This window comes from Meleagris gallopavo, chromosome 2, assembly GCF_000146605.3.
Source record: "Meleagris gallopavo isolate NT-WF06-2002-E0010 breed Aviagen turkey brand Nicholas breeding stock chromosome 2, Turkey_5.1, whole genome shotgun sequence".
Lineage (NCBI taxonomy): Eukaryota > Metazoa > Chordata > Aves > Galliformes > Phasianidae > Meleagris > Meleagris gallopavo.
Genome location: NC_015012.2, coordinates 38,998,407 through 39,022,025, shown reverse-complemented (window position 1 = coordinate 39,022,025; position 23,619 = coordinate 38,998,407). Strand labels below are relative to the sequence as shown.

At 39.5% G+C, this 23,619-nt stretch overlaps 1 protein-coding gene and 1 long non-coding RNA gene across 3 annotated transcripts in view; both read left to right on the top strand.

The window, feature by feature from the left end:
- Positions 1–1,167: 1,167 nt before the first annotated feature.
- ABCB10 (ATP binding cassette subfamily B member 10) lies at positions 1,168–16,615 on the top strand. The gene is made up of 12 exons (XM_031552425.1): positions 1,168–1,368; positions 1,705–1,907; positions 3,640–3,774; positions 4,840–4,986; positions 5,702–5,837; positions 8,308–8,403; positions 12,807–13,016; positions 13,313–13,392; positions 14,665–14,845; positions 15,073–15,116; positions 15,616–15,650; positions 16,009–16,615. Exons 1-12 carry the CDS (start codon positions 1,206–1,208, stop codon positions 16,298–16,300), a joined length of 1,722 nt encoding a protein of 573 aa, XP_031408285.1. The 5' UTR covers positions 1,168–1,205; the 3' UTR covers positions 16,301–16,615.
- A 6,701-nt stretch (positions 16,616–23,316) lies between these two features.
- Positions 23,317–23,619, top strand: part of LOC104909691 — a 4,655-nt gene continuing 4,352 nt past the window's right edge. The window contains exon 1 of one of the 2 annotated variants that reach the window (XR_002112002.2): positions 23,317–23,470. This is a non-coding gene — a long non-coding RNA (uncharacterized LOC104909691). The remainder of the gene's footprint in view (positions 23,471–23,619) is intronic. The other variant, XR_792523.2, reaches the window with a different exon arrangement.

Sequence of the window (23,619 nt, the reverse complement as noted above, 5' to 3'; positions counted from 1 at the left end):
GGTTTGTTCAGTTTTTGAATAAGAGGATATTTTTCGAGCTCTCAGCCCTTCAGGGTTGGCTTGCCTTCTCAGGATCAAGTTGTATTCTTGGCTCAGGAAATTTCTTTGCAGGGGAAAGTTCATAAGGCTCAGTCTTGGTCCAGTGCTGTGTGAAACAGCTTCAAACAGAGCTACCGAAGTGATCTTGCAACAAGAATTCAAGGATTGATGATAAGCACTGCTCCTCAGCAAGCAGACTTCTATTTGTACTTAAGCTATTTTACTTTCAGACCAGCAATAGTGAAGAGTTAAACAAAACTAACATATATAATTTTTGCCCATCAAGAGTAAATCATATATATATATTATCTTTTTCTCGCAGGTAGAATTGCTTGTTTTAGATGGTTCTCAAATCAGATCTTTAATTCAGTCCATTACTATTTCAGAAACTTACAGTTTGAAGTCTTAGTATGGAAACAAGCATGAATAATGAAAAACAAACCAAACAAGAGTGAGGGATTGTGTGAGGGATGTGGAAAACTTACTGGTAGTTATGCTCTGAAAGGATGACGTCTGTGGAAAGATAACTTGCTCAACTGTGAGGGGAAATGTTATGTGAAACAAAAAATTCCAGAACTGTGATTGCATACAGAGACTTTCAGAATTTTCATATCACAGAATCATAGAATGGCTTGGGAAGGGACCTCAAGAATTATCAAGCTCCAAACTCCCTGCCAGATGCAGGCCCACCAATCTCCATATCTAATACTAGACCAGGCTGCCCAGGGCCCCATCCAACCTGACCTTGAACACCTCCAGGGACGGGGCATCCACAACCTCTCTGGGAACCTGTTCCAGCACCTCACCACTCTCTCTGTAAGGAACTTCCCCTGACATCTAACTTAAATCTTCCTTCCTTCAACTTAAAACCATTTCCCTTTGTCCTGATATTATCTACGCTTTCAAAGAGTTGACTCCCCTCTTGTAATTTTAATGGGTACCTTGCCTAAATGAATTTATACAGTGACTTAAAATATCCCATTCAGAACATGACTGAAAGGAATGTTATTTAGTGCTCATGCTCACAAGCTTAATGGAAATTTGAAGTGAAATATTATTTCATATATACTATTAATGATCTTGCAAATTCAGACTTTGTTTCCTTGCCTTCTCCTTCTTAATTTGCAGCTGCCATTGGCTTTCTGACAGTTTCCAGTGTTATTACCATGTCAGCCCCTTTCTTTCTGGGGAAAGTGATTGATGTCATTTACACAAATCCCAGCAACGACTTCACTGACAGCCTATCCAGCCTGTGTGCCTTGCTGAGTGGAATCTTTCTATGTGGTGCTGCTGCTAATGCTACTCGTGTCTACCTCATGCAGACTGCAGGTAAAAACAAAAAAGTGGACCTGAGAGTTACCTTTTTTTTTACAGTCAGGATATTTGGAGATCTGAAATAAAGTCTTGGCACTGGCTAAGAAAACCTCTTGGAATCAGTAGCTTTCCTTTCCAGATCAAAGGTAAATTAATATTGCAAAGATAAGCATGCTGAATAATTGTTCATTTTTATTTACTGTTGTGTGATATCTCAAAGCTTATATTCCTGTGATATAGTAAAACTCTGTAATGTGATTCGTTATGTGCTGTTGAGTGCCGTGATTTTTTGCATTGTAGATGTGTGTTAAGTATTGTAAGCCACGCTTGACTGCCTTCTGTTTCTGACAGGTCAAAGAATTGTGAAACGTTTGAGGACAGCCATGTTCTCCTCTATTCTGAAGCAAGAAACTGCTTTCTTTGATAAGACCAGAACGGGAGAGCTGATAAACCGCTTATCTTCAGATACAGCACTCTTGGGCCGTTCATTGACTGAAAACCTTTCCGATGGGCTCCGAGCAGGAGCTCAGGCATCTGTGGGGGTTGGAATGATGGTATGGTAGTCTGTTCCTTGCTTGTTGCTTCCTGTAGCTTCATTTTTTTTTTCATTTCAGAGAATGTAGTTCAGACCAGAAAGTGTGTCCCCTTTTGGATTCAAGTGTATTTCACTGGTTTTTAACAGCTACAATATCCTTTATGCACTGGTTGCAATAGATGATGTGTGTGTGGATACTTGATGTTTATTCACAAGCCATAATAAGGAGAATTAAGATTTGAGAGAAACTGCTCTTGCTTCCCTGGTTTATCAAATGAAATATAATAGGCAAATAATTTAACTCTATTCTTACTGAATAAAATAAAATTGGTTATAGTGTCCCATTGATCGTTGGTAGAATAAGATGTGGTGGGCTTGATGTAGAAGTCATAAGAGTTCGTTGATTCGGGATAAAGCCTAGGTGAGCAAAGACAGCAAACACTGAACTTTGAGTTACTGCTCAAGATTTTTACAGGTGGTAGTATTTTTGTTCATAAAGATTACGGAAACGTAGAATAGAGTCCTAGAACCATCTAACTTGGAAAAGACCTTCAAAAGCACTAAGCCCAACCATCAACCTTCTAATTACTAAACCATGCCACTTAGTGCTGGTTTGGGTAGGAAGTGTGTGAGTGAAGGCTTTGGTGCAGTGCATCAGTTAATATTTCCCAGTGATGAGTTAATTTACAAAAAATCTGACTTCCCTTGGTGGTTTTCATGAATTTTATTATACTTATTCAAGAGAAGATACACTGGTGGCAGTTACCTTAAATGAAAGATAAAAGTATAGTAAATTCAAGGATTGGGGGAAAAAAAAAATCTTCTAAGACTGATTTTATTAGAAACTGGTAACCGTTCCCCCTATGAAGCTTTCAAGTTTTAATACTTAGTCACTGATAACAATTACAGCTTTCTGTGTATAAGCCAAGAGCCTAAGGTTTATTCTGCAGCAGATTAATTGGAATAACCTTATATAAGACATTTTGCTCAAAAATGCTGCGAGTGTGCGTTTTTAAAAGGTGGACTATAAAAAGACTGTATAGAGACTATTGCAGAATAATTATAAAGTGTGTCAATTAAATCAGGTTGTTTTTTTTTTTTTTTAGATGTTTCTGTTTTAACTACCGAGATCAAAATAAAGTGAAAACATATTAGATCTAATTTTAAGAAGTAGTATAATAATAATCTACTTAGGAGTATTAATGATGATGCTATTATGAGTGATAAATTTTTCAACGCTATATTATTCTAGGCTATGACTGTTCTTGAGTGCCAAAGAGTGCAGGTGATTCCATCTGCTCCTCAGATACCCAGAAATACCATATGATATTTCTCTACACAAAGTTTCTGTATCACACTATTTATTCAAAAGCTGTGACAGCACTTTAGATATTGTAATAGCATGTGTCCTTCAGCATCCCCAGGTAGGTCTGTTGACTGCCAAGTTAAAACACATGGCTAAGTTCACACAGCAGACCAGTGAGAAAGCTGGAAATGAGATGCAGACTTCTCGACTTATAGTCAAGAAGTTTGTTGTAACCATGGAACACATTCCCCAAATACTGTCTAGAAGAAATAAAACATGAGAAATGAAAGCATGGCAGCACTAAATTACAATTTTATTAATTTCAGAAAACTCTGGCAAGGGAAGTTAAAATTCAGTATTGCAGTTTTTTGCAATATTTGCAGTTGTTATTAGCAGTTATTTTTCATCTGAACATAAACCCCTGACATATTCCTTTTTCTTCTAGTTTTTTGTATCTCCTAGCCTTGCTGCATTTGTTCTGAGCGTTGTGCCACCCTTGGCTATCCTGGCTGTGATTTATGGAAGATACTTGCGAAAACTTACTAAAATGACCCAAGATTCTCTTGCAGAAGCAACACAGGTAATCTGTAATCTTGCAGCAGACCCTTCTAATTAACTTCAAAGTTACTCTGATGTATTTAGATTACTATTTCTGAAGTTACAGATCTTCTGAAGATAATGGTACTGTTCACTGATAAATAGTGGTAAGATGATCATTTCCTCTCAGACTAAGGTCAGGGAAATGTCATTAAAATGCATAGAAATATAATTAGGAAAGGTTAGCTAAGATAAGCATTGTTGTCAGCTGTCATAAACTTGGGATATCCTATGTAGGAATTCTGTAAATTGTCTGTACAGAAGGATTAGACATCTTCTATTTAACTATCTCATCCTGTAACCAAAGGAAGCTCCTAGTGTGAAAACTAGGTGTGGGAGTTCACTCAAACAAGCAATTCTAGTGTTCCATTCATATATCCAGATTGAATGGGGTGTGGAAAAGACAATTATTGTGTTTTTATCTCCTACTTCTTCACCCAAAAGGGGTCTTGTTTTTTTGTAAGGATATCACAATGTCTGCTAACAGCTTAGTCTAACTGATTATAGTTTAGGTCATTTTAAAATTTTTATTTTGCTATTCAGAAGTTAAAATAAAAGACTGAGCTAGAATGGGACACTGGCCGTTGGGCTAAATTAATTCCTGGTGCTGCTTTGTTTAAATGAATGGAATTGTCTCACGGAATAACTGCAATATTTCTGTCACGTTGTACTATAGATTGCAATATTCTTTATTTTTCCCTTCCCTATGGTGCTATTGCAAGTTACTGTGAATATAATTTTCAGATGTTCATTGTTCACATTAAATTAATTGAAACCCTATTTTTATCCCTTTCATTCGCTGTTTGCACCGAAGTCAAGGTAGTCTTGAAGTTCTGTTTTAAAACTGCCTGGGCATGCAAAATAAAATTAGCATAATAAAATTAAAAAAAAAGTCAGGAGAAAGGCATGAAAATTTTTCAGTGGTATTCAAAGGAATGAACTTGGAGATTAACGTGGTAATATTGGTTTGACTTTCAAACGGTCCGTAATAGGAACATTCAAAATGATGTGACTGTGTGCATTTGTTTTCTTCTTTGCTTTAATCTAGTTAGCTGAAGAGCGTATTGGAAACATAAGAACAGTTCGAGCTTTTGGGCAAGAAATGGCTGAAATGGAGAAATACACGAATAAAGTTGATTATGTGCTACAGTTGGCTAAAAAAGAGGCACTAGCTCGGGCAGGCTTCTTTGGAGCAGTAAGTATGCTTTGATGAAAGGAAACCAACCGTGCTATTCCAAGTGTCAATTATTTTAAAATTCATGAGGATACTTGCAGATTTGCAAATAAATGAATTGAGTGTAAATTGAACCAACATTAAACTGTGGGAAGATTGGACTTTAATCAGTCTAAATTTCTGTGAAACTGCACCTCAAGATGAATTGGTATGATAAAGTCTGTTTAAGCCTCTCTTTCTATTTCACACATTGCTTTGTACTATCCATCTAAGCCCATCCCTCCTGTTCAGGGAACTAAACTAGTGGAAATTTTCCCCACATTTGGTGTTTTACATGTTTGGCTTCTTGATGAGACAAGCAGCCATGCAAAGGAAGTATGAACTGGAGTGGGATTGTGTTTGTCCAACAGTTGCACATTTGTTTACCAGCTAAAACTGCAACCTAACCACAGCCTATCAACCCTTCTTGAATTATGCCTATGTTTATCATTCCATTTTAGGGGATAAGGATTAAAAAAAAAAGGGGGGGGGAGGGACTACTACTTGCTCTTCATACGCTTATTGGACGGCACGATGCAGGGTCACTGAATGTCTGTATGACTATTGGCTCGGCTTGGTTTTGCTCAGATTTAACTCAGTCCTCTAAAATTGTAGATAACTCTTTCAGTGGAAGGAAAATTCTGAAACAATATTTCCTGTCTGTGACAAGTCTGATTTTCCTTCTTTTTTTTCTTAGACTGGCCTTTCTGGAAACTTAATTGTCCTCTCAGTCTTATACAAAGGAGGATTACTGATGGGCAATGCTTATATGACAGTTGGTGAACTCTCTTCATTCCTAATGTATGCCTTCTGGGTTGGAATAAGCATAGGAGGTATGGAATAAGGAATTAGATTTTATTCACTTTGAAGCATTATAGTCAGTATAGAGGTGCAAAGGAAGAAGTTCATAAAAGATCCAGCTTTCTTAAAAAGTCTCCAAATGGTCTTCCCAAGAAATCATACTTTTTTTAGTTTTAATTAAAATAATAATGTATTACTTACTATAAGCTTTGAATACTTGAATACTGAGATTATTATTTTTTTCAGTGTAGATATGTGACAGATAAGTATTGCTCTAATACTCTTTAGATCTAAATTAAAATATTTGGCATGCTATGCAAAGAAATAATATTATGGGCTTGGGTTGTTTTGCTGTTGTTTTTTTATTTTTTTAAATACATGTTTCTGTCTTTAAATGTAGTCAAGTTAGAAAGTCATGTAGAATTTAGTGGTAAATCAGTATAAAGAGTGTCTTGAGCTGGAAGATTAAATAAAATGCCAGCAGAACACAACACTGGTGCTAACCTTTTGTTTTCCCTTACTGACTTATTCTTGAAGCTCAGACTCAGTAATCTACTGGCCCAGAAACAAACTGTTCATCTTTTTGAGAGAGCAGTCTTCACTGCTGCATACAGGCAAAAATGAAGATAAGGTACTTTGAAGCTTGATTACTGGTTGGAAGGGTTCTTTAAAAATGAGTCTGTTGCTTCTGATAGATTGGCAAGGCAATGCAGCTCATCTGTACTCTTTAAGACAAAGTCTGATATTGTGGGAAGTACAAAGATGTGCCTGAGGACAAAATTCACAAACCTGCTTCCTTGGCTACCAGCGCCCCAGTGGAACTCATTCCAACTACCAAAAATCTGTCTTCTCTGAATCATTTACACTTGGTCAGTAGTTCCCTGGCGCTTTGGAAACATGGGAAAAAATAATATTAAATAAATGCGAAATAATATTAGAAACACTGAAAACACATTGTTGAGTCCTATTTCCAGTAAAAATATTTTTTAAAGTTCTGCTTAAGATTATTGAGGCCTATAGCTCTGCACAGAGCTTGTTCTCATGGGGACTCAAAAGTTAAGGTGTATTGCCACAAGGTGCCTGCCTTCCTTTAAACCTAAAACCATAGAAATCTGCTGAACACTTTGTCTGCTCGGTGTATGTTGTCATCAGTACATACAGGAGTTCAGGCAGCGAGCTGTGAAGCTCATTGTGTAATCTGGAACACTGCCTATATTTGTTTGCTACGAGTGTTCTGTTTACAGAAGTTTGCTGCCAGTGTCTTCTACCAGAAATTGAAGAGAGGTTGAGAAAATTAAAATCATATTCTCATTAGTACTTGCTGTCCATATTGTACAGTGTCGTTTATGAATGGTTATGGATTTGCAAATGTGTGTGTCTCAGTTTCAAGGGGCTGTGTGGGAGTGACACCTTCAGCCTTATGCTGGGCAGTAAGCTGCAGAAGGTTTGGCTTTTTCTGCCAAGCAGAGAGCTTCTTGCTGTGGTTTGTGCCTTATACTGCCAGCTTTCAGACAATCTTCTGCAACAACGTGATGAAAAGCCCTATCTACACTTTGTGCTGGGCTTGTTGCTCTGCAAGAATAAACCAGTAAGCTTATTTTAGGATACCTTGGGTTTTCTACCCTCCTGAAATCACTCTTAACACTATATGCATTTTGAGGCCAATGTGCTTTATTCTGTATGAATTTATTCTGTTGGTCTTCAGGGATTCTGAAATTGGTTAACTCTATTTTGAAATATATACAAGAAATCAGCAAGTAAAACATTTTATACTTACATCATACTCAGTTTTGATTCCAGGTTTGTTTGTCTGTTTGTTTCAACTGGAAAACCCTCCAGTCAAGCTGGTTCCAATATGTTCACGTAGCTGTGAAGAGCTGTGACCCACTAGTAGATGCACACTTTGTCCTTAGCTTTTCCTTTGCCCAGTAACTTTTGAAGCATGCAGACTTGGGAGTTACATTTCTTTACATTTTCAGTTCTCTACATAGGCACAGTCAGCTCAGCCTTAGGTTTTGTGCCCTCCCTCTCCTGTGGCTGCCTCAGCAAGCAGAGAATCATAGAATCGTTTGGCACGGAAGGGACCTTTAGGATCGTCTAGTAAAAGTGTCTGACAGTGAAGGGCATTCAGAGCGCTCTATCCTGCTGAAAAAATTTGAAAATGTAGCTGATTGTATGCAAAGCTGTTTCTCTGAAGTTTAATGCTAACGGGTGAATGGAAAAGATATGCTTTGATTTTGAGGATACGCAAGCTTAGTGTGTAAAAACACTTGTGTTATTTTCAGAATTTTTTTTTTGTAGATATAGAAATGGCAAAAAAGAGTCATTGGTAGCTCTCTGCTGAGACTAGATAGGACTCAAACCAGCAAGTCTGATAGTGTGTTGGAGTTAAAGATCCCCTACGCATATCTGATGCTTCGATGTTGGTGCAATGCAAAGTTGATGCTTACTAATGTCTTCCATTTGATATAGATGTATAATGCTGTTCTTCTTTTTGCTTAGGTCTAAGTTCCTTTTATTCTGAATTAATGAAAGGATTAGGTGCTGGTGGACGTCTGTGGGAACTTATTGAGAGGAAGCCCCAACTTCCATTTAATGGTGAGTCCTTGTTTCATTGCTGGTCATAGATTGATTTTCTCTGCACTTCAGAAGGTTGGTACTGCTTAAATGTACCTTTTTCAGAAAGCCTCTTTTTCAGAAAGAACTTAGATATAGTGCTAACTTTACAGCCTTTTCCTAGCTCCTAAACAAAAACTTCCTTTAATCAGAAATTTTAGATGCTCAAATTTTTTGTTTTGTTTTTTTCCTTTTTTTTTCCCTTAATTAATTCAGGATATGCCTTTAAATATCGTAACTTTGGAAGTGATTTGACTGAAGACATGCTCATTTCTAGCTCCTTGCTTTGATATCAGCACCGCACCACTTTCTCTTGCATCATGTTTACAGTTAAGAGTTGAAGGGAGAAAAAGTAGAGGGAGGAGCTCTGTATGAGATGGCTGCATTTCGTGTTTTCACTGAAAGACTTACCATGTACATTCTCTAATGTTTATGAAATCAGCAGTCTGAAAAAGGAAGCTTTCAAAACCAAGTGTTTTCACCTTGAGAATATCTCAAGTTTATGCAGACAATTCACATTGATCTAGTGAAAAATGGTTCTTTGATAAGGCATCAATTTGAAATCTGAGTTGCAAGCACAAACAGTTTGAGGTGTTTCAGCAGTACGTGTCAAATTTCATTTTTAGCTCTTCTGATATAAGAGTAGGGGCTGAGATATGACAGGAATGAAAGGAAGAGGTGGAGCAGAGGTGGAGAATCTTTAGGAGTACATAGGATGTGTAGGTACAGCAGGTGTGGCTTTTGGAATGATTTTCACCCTTCTCCTCCCAGTAGCGCTGCCCACGTTTACCCCTTTCGAAGGAGCAGGAGCCATTCTGGTATACAGCTTACCTAATTCGCCATGGGTAAGGGAGTTATGGGCCTCTGTGCATGAGCAGTCTCCTAAACTGGCGTGTGTGGTGTTGGCCCTGGTTACAGGCACATAATATTTTTGATGTTGCTGCAGTGTTTTAAGCTATAGGGAGGGGGAAAAAAAAAGGGTTTGAAGGGGAGGTAATGTCCTTGATTAATCAAGTTTGACATTGATGGAAATGTGAGGAAAACAAGGCAGTTTTTGTGACAATTCAGTCATTCACATATGATTTTTCTCGTGGGCTGCTTTAAGCCTAAAGATAGATCTGCTGTGTCTGAAATCACATCTATTTTATCAGTAGTTTTACAGAAAAAGTTGTTGCCTTTGAGAGGCATTAGGTTTTATAAAGGGTAGCTTGATCATATAGTTGTCAGATCCCCAAAGAAGATACACAAACACCATCTACAAATCTGCTTTTTAACCTTGTAACTAAAAATTTTGTCAGCAACTCAATTAGCAGCTGTACTGTTTGGAAGCCAGACAGTGCCCTCCAGTGTTGAATATATTTTGGATAAAATCAGCGTTTGCCTTTTTCAGAGTACTTCAGTGAGTTGCTTATAGAAGATAATTGGTGTGAATTGCTATTTCTTTTTTTCATCAACTGTATCCCATTGAACCAAAATCATATATAAGTTTTGTCCAGCTCTGCATACTGTTAATAAATGCAACAGGGCAGAGCGCAAGAGAGCTGTCTACCTACCCTCCAATCTTTATATGGTTATCTAGTTAATGAACTTTGTAAGGGTTACTTTAAGAAGACTGAAAAAGAGCATTCAATAGACCTAATAGAGTTGTTTGGTTTTTTTTTGAGTGAGCTATGGCATAAAGAATGGAGTTTTATTTTTGAATTGATTGATTCTGAAGGTTATTTTTTAAATACTCCACTTAAATTTATTTATTTGTTTGTTTGTTTGTTTGCTCCTGTCTCCTACTGCTGGAATTACCAGGGTTTTTAATCTGGCTGACACTAAGGCACAATCTGGCTTTTTGTCTCATTTCTCTTTATAGCTGCAAATATGTATGTAGGACACTTTTCCATGTATATAGACTCTATGTAGACAGAAAAAAGTAATACTGTCTCCAATGGATGGAGATAGAGACTTAGAGTTGAAGCCATCTGTCCAAAAAGGTAACAGCTGGCTAATGAAGGGAGAGCTACATGCTTTTGTCTTTATCAGTGAAGTTAGCATAAACTTTACACCATGAGGGACAATCTAGTGCTCGCTGCAGTGTGTTGTGTCCTTTGTAGATCTGGTGCAACTGCTGATTAATCATCATTTGGATGTGATTTATTTTATTTTTTTTTATTTTGATTTGGATAATTTCAGTGGCTGACTTCTTTATGGTTGGCATCAGAACAGCATAAGCAGTAGTATTGACTTTCCCACTGAAGATACTGAATTGTTTAATTATACCAATAGTGACACACAGAAAATGATACTTATTGTGTAGACCAAAAATAACTTGGACGAAGTCTCAGACATCCACATTGCATAGGCTTACAGAAGGTTCCTTTCAAGTGTTCTTTCATTGTAAACTAACTATGGAAGAAAGGATATAAACCTTTGTCTCAGTAAACAATTATAGTTTCTTTCTGGCTCATCAGGCAAAAAAGCCAAGAGAATATTTCTCTACTGTCCAAGCCCCTGTGAAACACCTCTTCACATGATTACTTAGGTGTTATTTTCACTGAACTCCTACTGTATTATTTTTTATGGTGACAACAAATATGTCAAGAATAAATGATGATGTCTTTTTTTTTTTCCACCACCTTTTGTGATCTAAACACAAAATGAGCACAACCCTGCATATAGCTTTTAGATATTTTTACAAGCAGTATGTAGAGGAAGAACTTGTGGTAGCAGACTTCCTGTATTGAAGTAGATTTCAGTATTTCAGGTAATGTTATAGACTATGTGGATGGATGGACTATGATGGAACTGACAGTAAAGATAAGCAATTACTTGTTAATTTGATGTATTAAGAATTATGCTGCTAGCATACAGTTTCTTTTCCCAAAGAGGCGTTTACAGGCTGTTGTGCTTTACCTAACAAGTTATGTATATGTCCATAGATTAAAGCCAAGAAAGGAGCCTGAAATACCATGCTCTTACCTCTACAATTTCTTTGCTACTCCCATTAAAGTCTAAAGCCTGGAGAAGAGGAGGAAAGCTGGGAAAAAGAGAAGCAAAATCAGTAGTTTGTTCTATGAACAGCAGAGCTAGTGAATATTGACTGGTGTCTTTGTTCCTTCTCCAAGTTACCAGTTTATCAGGGACGCGTATTGCGATGTGCTGTAGCTGGTTTGGGGTTACATCTAAAAAGAATTAAGGGTCTGGAGTCACGTGACTTTAGCTGAATGCTACTTGAGTCTGTGGTGCTGTCCATTTTCACAAAACTGGTCAAAACCTCATGAGACTACCTGCTGAGAACACTGCACCACTGTCAAACTAGTGTACTTTGTGTGGACATATCTTCATAGAATCATAGAATGACTTGGGTTGGAAGGGACCTTAAGGATCATCAAACTCCAGCCCCCCTGCCACATGCAGGGCCGCCAACATCCCCATTTAATACCAGACCAGGCTGCCCAGGGCCCCATCCAACCAAGCCTTGAACCACCACCAGGGACGGGCATCCACAGCCTCTCTGGGCAGCCTGTTCCAGCACCTCACCACTATCTTGTTGGGATATAGCAGGGCGTGGAGTAATTATATGTCTTTGTCTTAACTACTTATAACTTTTTCTAGTACTGATATTAAGCTAACTATTTATAACAAATGCTGTGCTCCAGAAAGAAGTTCCTTTAATTTTGACTGTCATTCATTCATAGTGGCTAGCTGTGGTATTTCACAATTTGAAACCCTACTTTCTATGGTCTGTTGCCTATGTATTATGCCTCTGATTGATCTTTGAATGCATCCTTGTCCTGAATTTGTTGTATTTTCCACTGTAAAAAAAAGTCTTTAAAATGGCCATTTGTTCATAAATCTATTAGCTTTTCCTTAAAAGCTAATGATTTAAATGGTAGTTCCAAGTGGTCTACTCTCTTCCAAAGGGGAGGCTCTTTCAGGTGACTTGTGGCACAGTGAAAGGGCAATAGTGATTTGCAGTGTTTATCTTTTTGCATCAGTTCTATGGCAACAGGACTTTGGCCTTCAGTACTGTGTCATTTTATTTAATTGCTCCAAACTGATAAAATATAAATTGCTTATAATATGTTTAAAAATTCAGATAATCATTTTAGATATAAATACCAGAAGTTGTTACATATTATCCCTGTTGCTGTAGTAGCCTACAGCTTCACTGTTGGCGAGCAAGCTGAAATTGCAGTCAGGAACGAGCAGTGTACCACACTGAGTTAATCATGGCTGAAACATAACTTCTGTTATCTAATGTTGTGGCTTCCAGCTATCCCTAGGTTTAACGTGCAGAGATATAACTTCTATTGACTGTCTATAAAACAGGTTCTGGGAGGTTTGAGCTGATTTTAACATCTGTTCATATGTTTCTGTTTTATTTCCTCATATAGAGGGAATCACATTAGGCAAAGACACATTCAGAGGTGCTTTAGAATTCAAGGACATTGAGTTTGCTTATCCAACACGTCCAGAAACATCCATTTTCAAAGATTTCAGCCTTTCCATTCCAGCTGGCTCTGTGATGGCTCTGGTTGGCTCGAGTGGCACAGGGAAATCAACTATTGTATCCCTTCTACTAAGGCTGTACGATCCTATCGCAGGTATGCTTTGCGTGCTGTTGTGATTTGACAAGTGATGCTTTGTGTCTGTGATACACCTTATAAACATTTGAGGTTCCTGCACTGAGATCCTGATGGGACCATCTCATTGGTGCAAGTGTGCTTCCCTTTGGGCTATGTGATTGGCGTGTGGTGGTGCCTGCATTGCTTTGCATCTCTGATCTGCTCTGACAGCATCCTGGGATGCATGCATCCAGGGGTCCTTGTTCTCAGCTGTTTATTTTGCCTCTTCAGTGCAAGTCAGAACACCCTTGACTTTACTGTTTCTTTACTTTAAGGTACTATCACTGTTGACGGCTTTGACATTCGTCAGTTAAATCCATTGTGGTTCAGGGCAAAGATTGGAACAGTGAGTCAGGTAAGGAAGAAAAAAGTTCCTAAGTGTATGTAATAGTTTTCTCTAAGTAACTTGCTGTGCCTTGCTTCTCTTCTTTGTAGAACTGCGTAATCTTGCTTCTCAATAAAGTTCCTCCATCTCAACATAATTGCTGTTGTGAATGAGCATTCAGAGCTAGTCCCATTATTCTGTAGCCTGTTTTTACAGAATTACAGTGATACAGAGTGTTTGCTTAAAAGAAAAAATTGCATATAGAGCCTGGGAAGCAATGTTGCAAATTCTATAGATACGAGTACCTTGATGTTTATTATGATTTGTTGAAGAAAGTAACACAAAACGTAATAATGACGCTATGTATTAATGGCAGTTGCCCAATCACATTTTGCACAGCCATATGGAAAATGACTTGTGTTCAGTGTTGTTTCCTGGCAAGCACAATTCCATCAGGAAATCATGAAAATACAGCCCTGCTGGTGCTTAGTCATGGAGTGTCCCCTTCATAGCAACTCCCTCACTTGGGAAGTGTGGGGAGATGTTCAGTAACAATCTTAACTGGTCAAACAGATTGTTTTTAAGACACATGTTCCTTGCCTTGTCTCTGCAAATGATTCACAGTGCACTTAACTGTTAGATTGATGTTATGATTAAAGGCATAAAAAGCTTTTGCACAAAAATGAATTTCCTGTGAGCATGCTAGCATTTTTCTGTTTGAATGTCTGTATTTCATTTTATCCAGGCTTGTGTTACTAGCACAAGATCTCATACTAGAGCATGTTTCTTCTTTATGTTCTAGGAAGAGCAGACTTCCCTCGTTTAACACATTTTCCCATTGCACATTATTTGTCCTATCTGACTGTGCTCTGCTCTACTTTAAGCTTTAACTGAATGCACAAAATATTGTTAAAATTTGTAGAGATAATTCAGAGTAGGTTCATTGTTCTTTCAAATGGTGATGCATTAAAGTGTGAAGGGAGGTTCTCTGATGTTTGAATGAATAGTTCCTTCTGAACTCTTATTTAAATACCAAGAATTGAAGCTTATGTTTTATCAATTAGAAAACAACCTATTTTTGAATGGATTTTGATTGCTTTTTTTGATATTAGGAAAAATTGGATTGTTCTGTGTTTTTTCCTTTTATCTATTTCAACTAACTTTAGCATGAATATTCTTTTATATGGATATGCAATGGATTAATGCTGGGTCTTGTAATTAGAATTCATGGTTTTGAAATTCAGATGATACATGCTTGTAATTACAGATGTAACATGTTAGTTATGTTTTTGAATTTATCAGGAACCAATTCTGTTCTCCTGCTCTATTGCTGAAAATATTGCCTATGGTGCAGAGGATCCATCTACTGTGACTGCAGAGGAGATTCAGAAAGTTGCTGAAATAGCAAATGCTGCTCATTTTATCAGAGATTTTCCAAAAGGGTTTGACACTGTAGTTGGAGAAAAAGGCATTCTACTTTCAGGTACATTTGTTATTTGATTTTAAAATCATGATGCTTCGGAGTAAAGCCAAAATTGTGGTGGTGTTGTTGTTATTCAGTCTTTTTCTCCAAGTCATAGTCCAACATCAGTATTAACATCACTTCCATTCCCCTCCTAATGCACGTGCCTAATTCAGCTCAGCCTTGGCCTCTAGTTAAAAGGACTTCATGTCTGTTCTCCTATTTCAACTTACTGACTTTTTCCCCAGGTGGACAGAAGCAGCGAATTGCAATTGCTCGAGCTCTGCTCAAGGTAAGACTGCACCTGTTAATTAAGAAGAGTTATACAGTATTTGTGAACTCTCATTTATTACATCTGTGATTGAAATACTGATAGATCTGGTAGATTTTTCTTATTTTTTGTTTCTGGACAGTATATTAGAAGGCAGACTCCACGCAGCAGTTAGCTGAAGCACCATGAAAGATCCCTGTGACAGCAGTAAATAGGAAATTGAACTTCTGACTGCAGTACTGCCAACTATACGTTAAAAATCTTCTCCCACAGCACTGCTGCTAGGTTGTATCTTTGAAATAGTCACCAGTTAGTTGTGTTCTGTTTCTTTAGCTTGCAAAATTGGAGATGAAAGTGCTGTTTCCATTTTGCTATCTCAGCCTGTAGACTTACTAAATGTAGTTTGAGTGGCACCCTGATCTTTTGAAGAAATAATTGCTGGGCTGTACTAACACTGTATTTTTTATATATTCAGATCTTGTCCCATTGTAATTGTAACCAATTTTACTTTCTTCTTTAGAATCCCAAAATTCTTCTGTTAGATGAAGCAACAAGGTAAGAGAAAGTAAATAGAAACTTGTGATCTATCTGTAGAACAGAGATTTGGGCAGTGTTCTTTCTTTAGCTGCATGCCCTTGAACAATCTACCTAGCCTCTTATTTTTCTCTGCCCACAAGAAACTAAAATTCCAGAATGCGTAAATTGACAGGGAGATCTGTGCTGAAAGCTTTATTTATGCAAAGTGGAAAGATAGCTGGAGCACTGTATTAATTTTTCCCCAAACTAGCTCTGTAATGTGCAACGTAGCTTTGAAGCAGGTGTTTCAAAAGCTAACCTGTTGTTAAAATAACATATTCCACTTTCTCCCCTACTCCCTTTCCCTCTGTCCCTTCTGCTCCTCATTTCCTTTTAGTGCTTTGGATGCTGAAAATGAGTACCTAGTGCAGGAAGCTCTGGACCGGCTGATGGAAGGGAGGACAGTCTTAATCATTGCTCATCGTCTGTCTACTATTCAGAATGCTGATTTTGTGGCCGTCCTCGGTCAGGGCAAAATTCTCGAATGTGGAAAACATGAGGAACTCCTTGCAAATCCAAATGGACTTTTCAGGAAATTAATGCAGAAACAAGCTTTTCTCCAGAACAGTGATACTTTCACATTAGACATACAATCCAGAGAAAATAATCTGTTAAAAGAAAACATATGAGGGAATGTATGAAGGATGGAAGCTTACAAACTATGAAGAATGTAACTTATGTTCCAGTAATGTAAAGTAAATGTTATATTTTTCCAAAATGTACAAAGTATCCTTTTGAAACTTAAATGTGTTTAAACTTTGTATTGAAAGCTTTTTGATACTTATTATAACTTTTTAAAATGTCTGCTGCATTCAGACAGTGTCAGAGGATAGATGTTTGTGCTTTGTGTCACATTAACCGAGGCCATTTAGAACCGTGTTTGCTGTAATGCACTGTATGACAATGTGCTATCTTCTCAAGTAAATTCAGTATTTTAAAGGGAATCAAGTGACAGTCCGATCATTTTCACTTCATTGTCTCTTCCCTTTTCAAGAAACTTTTGCTTTCATGTTTGTTGCTCATCTTAAAAGGATGGAATTCCAAAAATGCACATTTCATTTACCATTAGGACTGAGATAGGAGAACTTGATTAGGCTCACCATCTACAGTTAACAGAACTACAAATGAGAACTTGTCTTCAGTGTATGGGAACAGATGTTGTAGGAAAGGTACTGAAAATACAAACAAGTAACCAAGGACAAACAAAGTGTAATTTTTACAGTGTGTTTTTTTCAGAACAGGAAAATCTAAGGTTTGCATGCATTTTCTTCCCTTTTCTACTTTCCCTGCTTTAGTTTTACTTCCATTCCAAGATGACATCCAAATGAAGATGTTTTTACAAATGTGAGTTGTCCCTTTAAGGCATATACAAGTCTGGTTTTTAGTGTGTCTTAAAATTTCATAGAAATCTCAGATTTTGCCTAACGACCTCCTGTCACTTACTCAAGGACAATTAGTAAAATATGTTGTGATAGCATGACATTAATTTGCACAACTTCAGGAAGTACATTTGGCAGTAAAGAGTTTGATCATAAAGCTGAGAGAGTGTGGAATAGATGAGTGGATGGTGAGGTTGAGAAATGGCTGACTGGCCGAGCTCAGAGGGTGATCTGCAATGCAGAGTCCAGTTGGAGATCTATGTCTAGCAGTGTTCCCCAGGGGTCAGTGCTGGGTCTGATCTTGTTCAGTATCTTCATTGACAACCTTGATAAGGGGATAGTGTCCACCCTCAGTAGGCACTTGATGATACAAAGCTGGGAGGAGTGGCTGACACACCTGAAGGCTGTGCTGCCATTCAGCAAGACCTGGACAGGCAGTAAGAAACCAGATGAGGTTTAACAGAAGCACATGTAGAGTCTTGCACCTGGGAAGGAATAACTACATTTATCAGTACAGGCTGTGGGATGACCTGCTGGAGAGGAGCTCTGCGGAGAAGGACCTGGGGGTCCCGGTGGACAACAGGTTGACTATGAGCTGGCAGAGTGCCCTCGTGGCCAAGGGATCCTGGAATGCATTAAAAGGAATGTGGCCAGCAGGTCAAGGGAGGTGATCCTCCTCCTATACTCTGCCCTAGTCAGGACTCACCTGGAGTACTGCTTAAAAGAAAAATGCATAGTACTGCTTAAAAGAAAAGTGCCTGGGAAGCACTGTTGCAAATTCTATAGATACCAGTACCTTGATGTTTATTATGATTTGTTGAAGAAAGTAACACAAAACGTAATAATGATGCTACATATTAGTGGCAGTTGCCCAATCGTATTTTGCACAGCCATATGGAAAATGACTTGTGTTCAGTGTTGTTTCCTGGCAAGCACAATTCCATCAGGAAATCATGAAGATACAGCCCTGCTGGTGCTTAGTCATGGAGTGCCCCATTCATAGCAACTCCCTCACTTGGGAAGTGTGGGGAGATGTTCAGCGACATCTTAACAAACAGATTGTTTTTAAGATGCATATGTCCCTTGCCTGTCTCTCCAAATGCTTTACATTGCACTTAATTGTTAGATTGACATTCTGATTAAAAGCATAATGATAACCCAGTGTACACTGCATTTCAAAATATCTGCTTAATGTAATTATTGTGGTTTTCTGATTTTTGTTGTCGGTATTCCACATCATAACATCATGTAAAGCAGTGGGAGTTAAAGAGTTAATGTTCTGGTTCTGTGGGCTGCCTTTTTTCGGCATTTTTGGTTTATGGGGGGGACAGGAGGAGTGGCATTCCCCAGAGGACTTCGCACTCAGAGGAAGAAAGGTGGAGCTCCTGGCAGCACATCAGCCTTGCTCCCTCTCATGGATTCTCTTGGTTTCACGGCAGAGAAGCACGTGGTGGAATTGACAGTAGTTAGACAAAGAATTCCAAACCTTGTCCACTATGCACATTTATATGCAGAGTTCACGTGCAGCTCTAAGATGCACACCTTCAAATCCCGGCTTTGAAGTAACAGCAACATACTGACTTTTTGACATCATTCATTTTGTCCAGAAAGAGAATGTTTTCTGCACTGTTTCTGCTCTCTCTTCTCTTTGCCTCAGGCTGGTAATCCACAGCACTGAGTGCAACATGCTCAGCCTGTATACAGAATTTGCAGTCACCTTTCAGTGTAATAGATGACTTGCGGCCTGACCTGTAAGCTGAGAAGTCATGTTCTGATGAACATGGTGAACTTTACATTTTGACATATACATGCTTTTTTCATGTGCTTAGCCCTCCAGTACTGCACTTTTCAGAAAACTGATACTTGAAAGTGAAGCAGTGAGATGTTTCAACAGAATTTGATGCAGGAGGAGACAAACTCAATGGGACTTCCAAAGTCCCATTCTTGCGGTGTAGAGTCCAGTTGGAGACCTGTAACTAGTGGTGTTCCTCAGGGGTCGGTGCTGGGTCTGGTCTTGTTCAACATCTTCATCAATGATCTTGACGAGGAGATAGTGGCGACCCTCAGCAAGTTTGCTGATGATACGAAGTTGGGAGGATTGGCTGACACACCTGAAGGCTGTGCTGCCATTCAGCGAGACCTGGACAGGCTGGAGGGCTGAGCAGTAAAAAAAACAGGTGAGGTTTAGCAAAAGCAAGTGTAGAGTCTTGCATCTAGGGAGGAATAATTGCATGCACAGGTATAGGTTGCGGGATGACCTGTTGGAGAGGAGCTCTGCAGAGAGGGACCTCAGTGTCCTGGTGGACGACAGGTTGGCCATGAGCCAGAAGTGTGCCCTTGTAGCCAAAAAGGCCAATGGCATTCTGGGGTGCATAAAAAGAGCATGGCCAGCAGATTGAGGGAGGTGATCCTCCCCCTCTACTCTGCCCTGGTAAGGCCTCATCTGGAGTACTGTGTCCAGTTCTGGGCTCCCCAGTACAAAAAAGACAGGGATCTCTTGGAAAGAGTCCAGCGGAGGGCCACAAAGATGGTGAAGGGCCTGGAGCATCTCCCCTATGAAGAAAGGCTAAGTGAACTGGTCTGTTTAGCCTTGAGAAAAGATGACTGAGAGGGGACCTGATCCAGGTGTACAAATATCTAAGGTGTGGGGGGCAGAGCAGCGAGGCCAGACTCTTTTCAGCAGTGTGTGGAGACAGGACAAGGGGAAACGGCCAGAAACTGCAGCATAGGAAGTTCCGCACAAATGTGCGCAAGAAATTCTTTACAGTGAGGGTGATGGAGCACTGAACGGCTGCCCGGGGGAGTTGTGGAGTCTCCTTCTCTGGAGATATTCAAGACCCGCCTGGACACCTACTTGTGTGACCTGGTGTAGGGAACCTGCTTTGGCAGGGGGGTTGGACTCGATGATCTCTGGAGGTCCCTTCCAACCCCTACAATTCTGTGATTCTGTGATTCTGTAAAGGGGACGCTGGAATGAGTTTATTGAATTCTCTCTACATGTGTGGTATAACCAATGTTTCTGCTGAAAGGTAAGATTCTTTTCAGGCAACTTGCAGATTGTATATCCAAAAGTGATGTAATAGTTCAATTTTTCAGTTTTAGTTTTATAAGTGCTAGAACAAAAAATGTAATACCCCCTTTTATAAAACTCAAATTGGTAATGTGGCTTCTTCATAGGGAATGCTGTCATTGAATCTGCTGCCAGGAAAATGCTGAAGCAAGCTCTCTTAGTTTCAAAGGAGGCACTGCTGCCTTTGAAATTATCTTCTAGGTACTATATGATGGAATACCAAATAGAAGATCATTTTGGATCTTTTGACAAAGTGACAACATTCTATTCTAATGAATTCATGCCTAACATGTCAAATGACTGATGTAGATGTAATCATTGTGGTTGACATTGTGGTTAGTGTAGCAGGGTGACATTTGATCTGTGTTCTGATTAGCTGAAAGAATAAATCTGTGCAATGTGTTTAGAAAAAGAGTTTACTTAGTACCTTTGTGAATAAACCAGTGTCTGACTGGCATTTATTCATTTCTTATCTGTGCAGAAGGGTCAGCAATTCTTTTTATTCAGGCATGAAAGTGAATTTTAATGTTTCTGAAAGGAGCTAGATTGACAGCCAAAGGAAGCAAAGTCCTTCCTCCATCTGTAAAACAAGGCAAGAAGGATGATCCCAGCCTTTCTGGAGTCTCTTTACTCTTACTCACAATAGAACAATGTTAATGGTCTCAGAACTGATTAAGACTTCATCTTGACCATATGGCTTTATGTCATAACCTGCCATGTGAAGCCATGCAGGATTTTGAAGTAAAGTAGAATTGTGCAGTCTGTTTTGCATGGGCAAAAACAAGGAGTTGTCGATAGAGTGGCTGTGTGTAGAGATGACAGAGATGAAAAACGTGTGGAATTTCTGTTACTTTCATTTTCCCTTCTGCACCTTCTTTCATCTCAAGGCTACTATAGAGCAAGAGTAGTGAATAATTCATTACTGGGAAGGTCAAGAAAAATATTGTCTCTTGGATATATAGATAATTATTGTTGTTATTTTATTCCTTAGTTGTTGTTATTATTCCAGCCTATTTCTGGTTTTTACTTAAGTTCAACTGAGTCTCTTGATGAGACCTTAAGTGCTGAGATTCCAGATCCTAACTGCTGAATTCTAAACACACCTGTGTACTGAATCCAGCTGAGCTGGAGTTTGTTTACTTCATAGCAGCCCATATGGTGCTAAATTTCACCTTTTTGACCAAACATGCATTGATAACACACCAGTGTTCTGGCTGCTGCTGAGAAGTACTCCTCGGAATTGAGGCTTCCGTTTTTTGTTTTGTTTTGTTTTGTTTTGTTTTGTTTTGTTTTGCTTTGCCAACCTCCTTCAGCATGTAAACAGGAGATGGGAAGAAGCTGAGGGGGACCATAACCTGGGCAGCTGACCCAGTTTGACCTAAGGGATGTTCTATGCCATATAATGTCACGCTCAGCAATAAAAACAAAGGGTTGTTTTTTTAGGAAGCCAACCATTGCTCAGAGAGTGCCACAGGCCTTTGGCATATGGTGGAAGGCTATGAATTATTGTCTTTGCATCACTTTTCTTCTTCTTTTCCACTCATTAAACTACATTTATCTCAACCCATGAGTTTTCTTAGTTTTGCTTGCCTTATTTATTTTTTTCTCTGTTTTACTGGGGGGTGCAGGGGAGTAAGTGAGCAAGCATATGTGTGATGCTCAGCTGTTGCCTGCAGTAAACCCATAACAACATGATTATTTTATAAAGCTGAAATTGGAATGCTAGTCTCAGAAATATTTTGGGCAAGTGAGTCAGGCTCCAGCTGCTGCCTGATTGCAGTATTAGGACAAGACCTGTATGCTTAGCCCTTCATGAAGAAAAAAGAAAACCGTTAGGCATACAGGTCAGAAGGGAGTTCAAATGTTCTGGGACACTGGGAATCTGGACAATCTGGACAAATAATTGATCCATGACTGAGAAGTGCAGAAGCATGAACCCACTGCTAAGTGTGAAGTTAGCTGTGAGGTTCCAAATAGCTAGCACCCACTGACCTTCTTCAATGCTTGCTGAAGATTTATGGATGTGAGCACAGAGAGGCAATGTGCAGTGCATTTCAGCAGTGGTGACAGTGACCACAGGTCACGTGCGCAGGTACACATTTTGACAAGCCACAGCATTCAGCCTCATCTTCATTGCTGGCAAAAATGCTTAGCTAATGGTGCTTACTATGTTGAAAAACAGCATTCTGTAGCTGAGAATTTGCTCTATCAAATAGAGTCACTCATTTTATCTGTTGTCGTTTCTATGAGAATAAATAGGAGGCATTACTTTCAGAGGAATGCACATATATGTGGCCCATGACAGTTCCTCTTTATTCAATACAGCCCAGGCAAACCAGAAGGTTGGACACTCGCACTGTACACTACACGCAGCGCAGCCGGTACCTTCAAGTCCAGGCTGCCTTTCTCTGCGGTGGTTCATTTGCCTGGCTTGCGTACCAGGCAAGAGATTCCCTGAAGGGGAAACTTTTCATCCCAGCTGCCAAGAGTTGTCTCTGCTATGGATACATCTTATTTTGGAATCACCATTTTGTATCCTTTTTTAGCCCTGTTTCACACCACTGTTACAGTGAGAAAAAATGTAGCCAAGGACAGAAGGAAATGAGTTTAGCAAACATTCAGCGCAATGTGAAGCATTGAGGTGAGCATTTCCAACCGAGGTGTATAAATAAATGATAAAATACAAGCAAATCTATAAAACAAGAACAACTTGAATTTACAAATAAATGGTATCCTTCACACATCAGGCATCAGCTTTTTTCACCCTTTTCTCTCTGTAACGATGTTTCTGAGCTCAGAAGGGATTTTCCCTGTAGGGACAGAGAAGTGAGGTATCAATGTGAGAACTCATTAAAATATACACATTTTTTAAATTGCGTTTGTGGACATCTACTACTCTGGAAGGAACACCTAAAGTTTATGCGACTGTTAAAAGAAACACTGAAACTGAAGAAATGAATTCCGCACTCTCCACTGTGCCATGCTGCAAGGTTCATAAGGTGAGAGCACAGGTGAGGTGGCTCTGCCCTGAGAGAACGGACGGCAACGCCTGCGAGCGGCCCGTGACCTTCAGGTGACCCCGGCCGTGGCCTTCAGGTGACCCCGGCCCGGCCACCTTTAGCTAGAAAGGGCGGGAAGGATGAGGTGAGGAAAAAAAGCGGCGGGAAGAAAAAACGGCGGGAAGAGAGAGAGGCGTTCTGAGCTCCTATTGGCTGCCGGGCGTCAGAGAAACCTATATAAGGCGCATGGGCGGGAAGGTGAGCAACAGGTATTTACCTCAGAGCATGAGAAGAAGCTGAGTGCTGCGAGGGAAGGATAGCAGGCAGAATCCAAGCAGCATCAGGACCGAGGTGCGGAGCGGCGGGGTCGAGCAGAGGGGCCGGGAGAGATGGAGGCGGGCGTCGGGCAGGAGATGTGCTGGGAACGACGGATGACTGAAGAGTCGAAGAAGGGCAATGAGGGGGAAGAGCGGAGCCACGAGCACGGGGTGGGGGGTCGG

What these genes read in the sequence shown, in the direction of transcription:
- ABCB10 (XM_031552425.1), top strand. Translation starts at nt 1,206, where the DNA reads ATGTCAGCCCCTTTCTTTCTGGGGAAAGTGATTGATGTCATTTACACA. An exon ending in CTACCTCATGCAGACTGCAG is followed by an intron (nt 1,369 to 1,704) that starts GTAAAAACAAAA and finishes TGTTTCTGACAG; the next exon opens with GTCAAAGAATTGTGAAACGT. An exon ending in AAAAGGCATTCTACTTTCAG is followed by an intron (nt 14,846 to 15,072) that starts GTACATTTGTTA and finishes CTTTTTCCCCAG; the next exon opens with GTGGACAGAAGCAGCGAATT.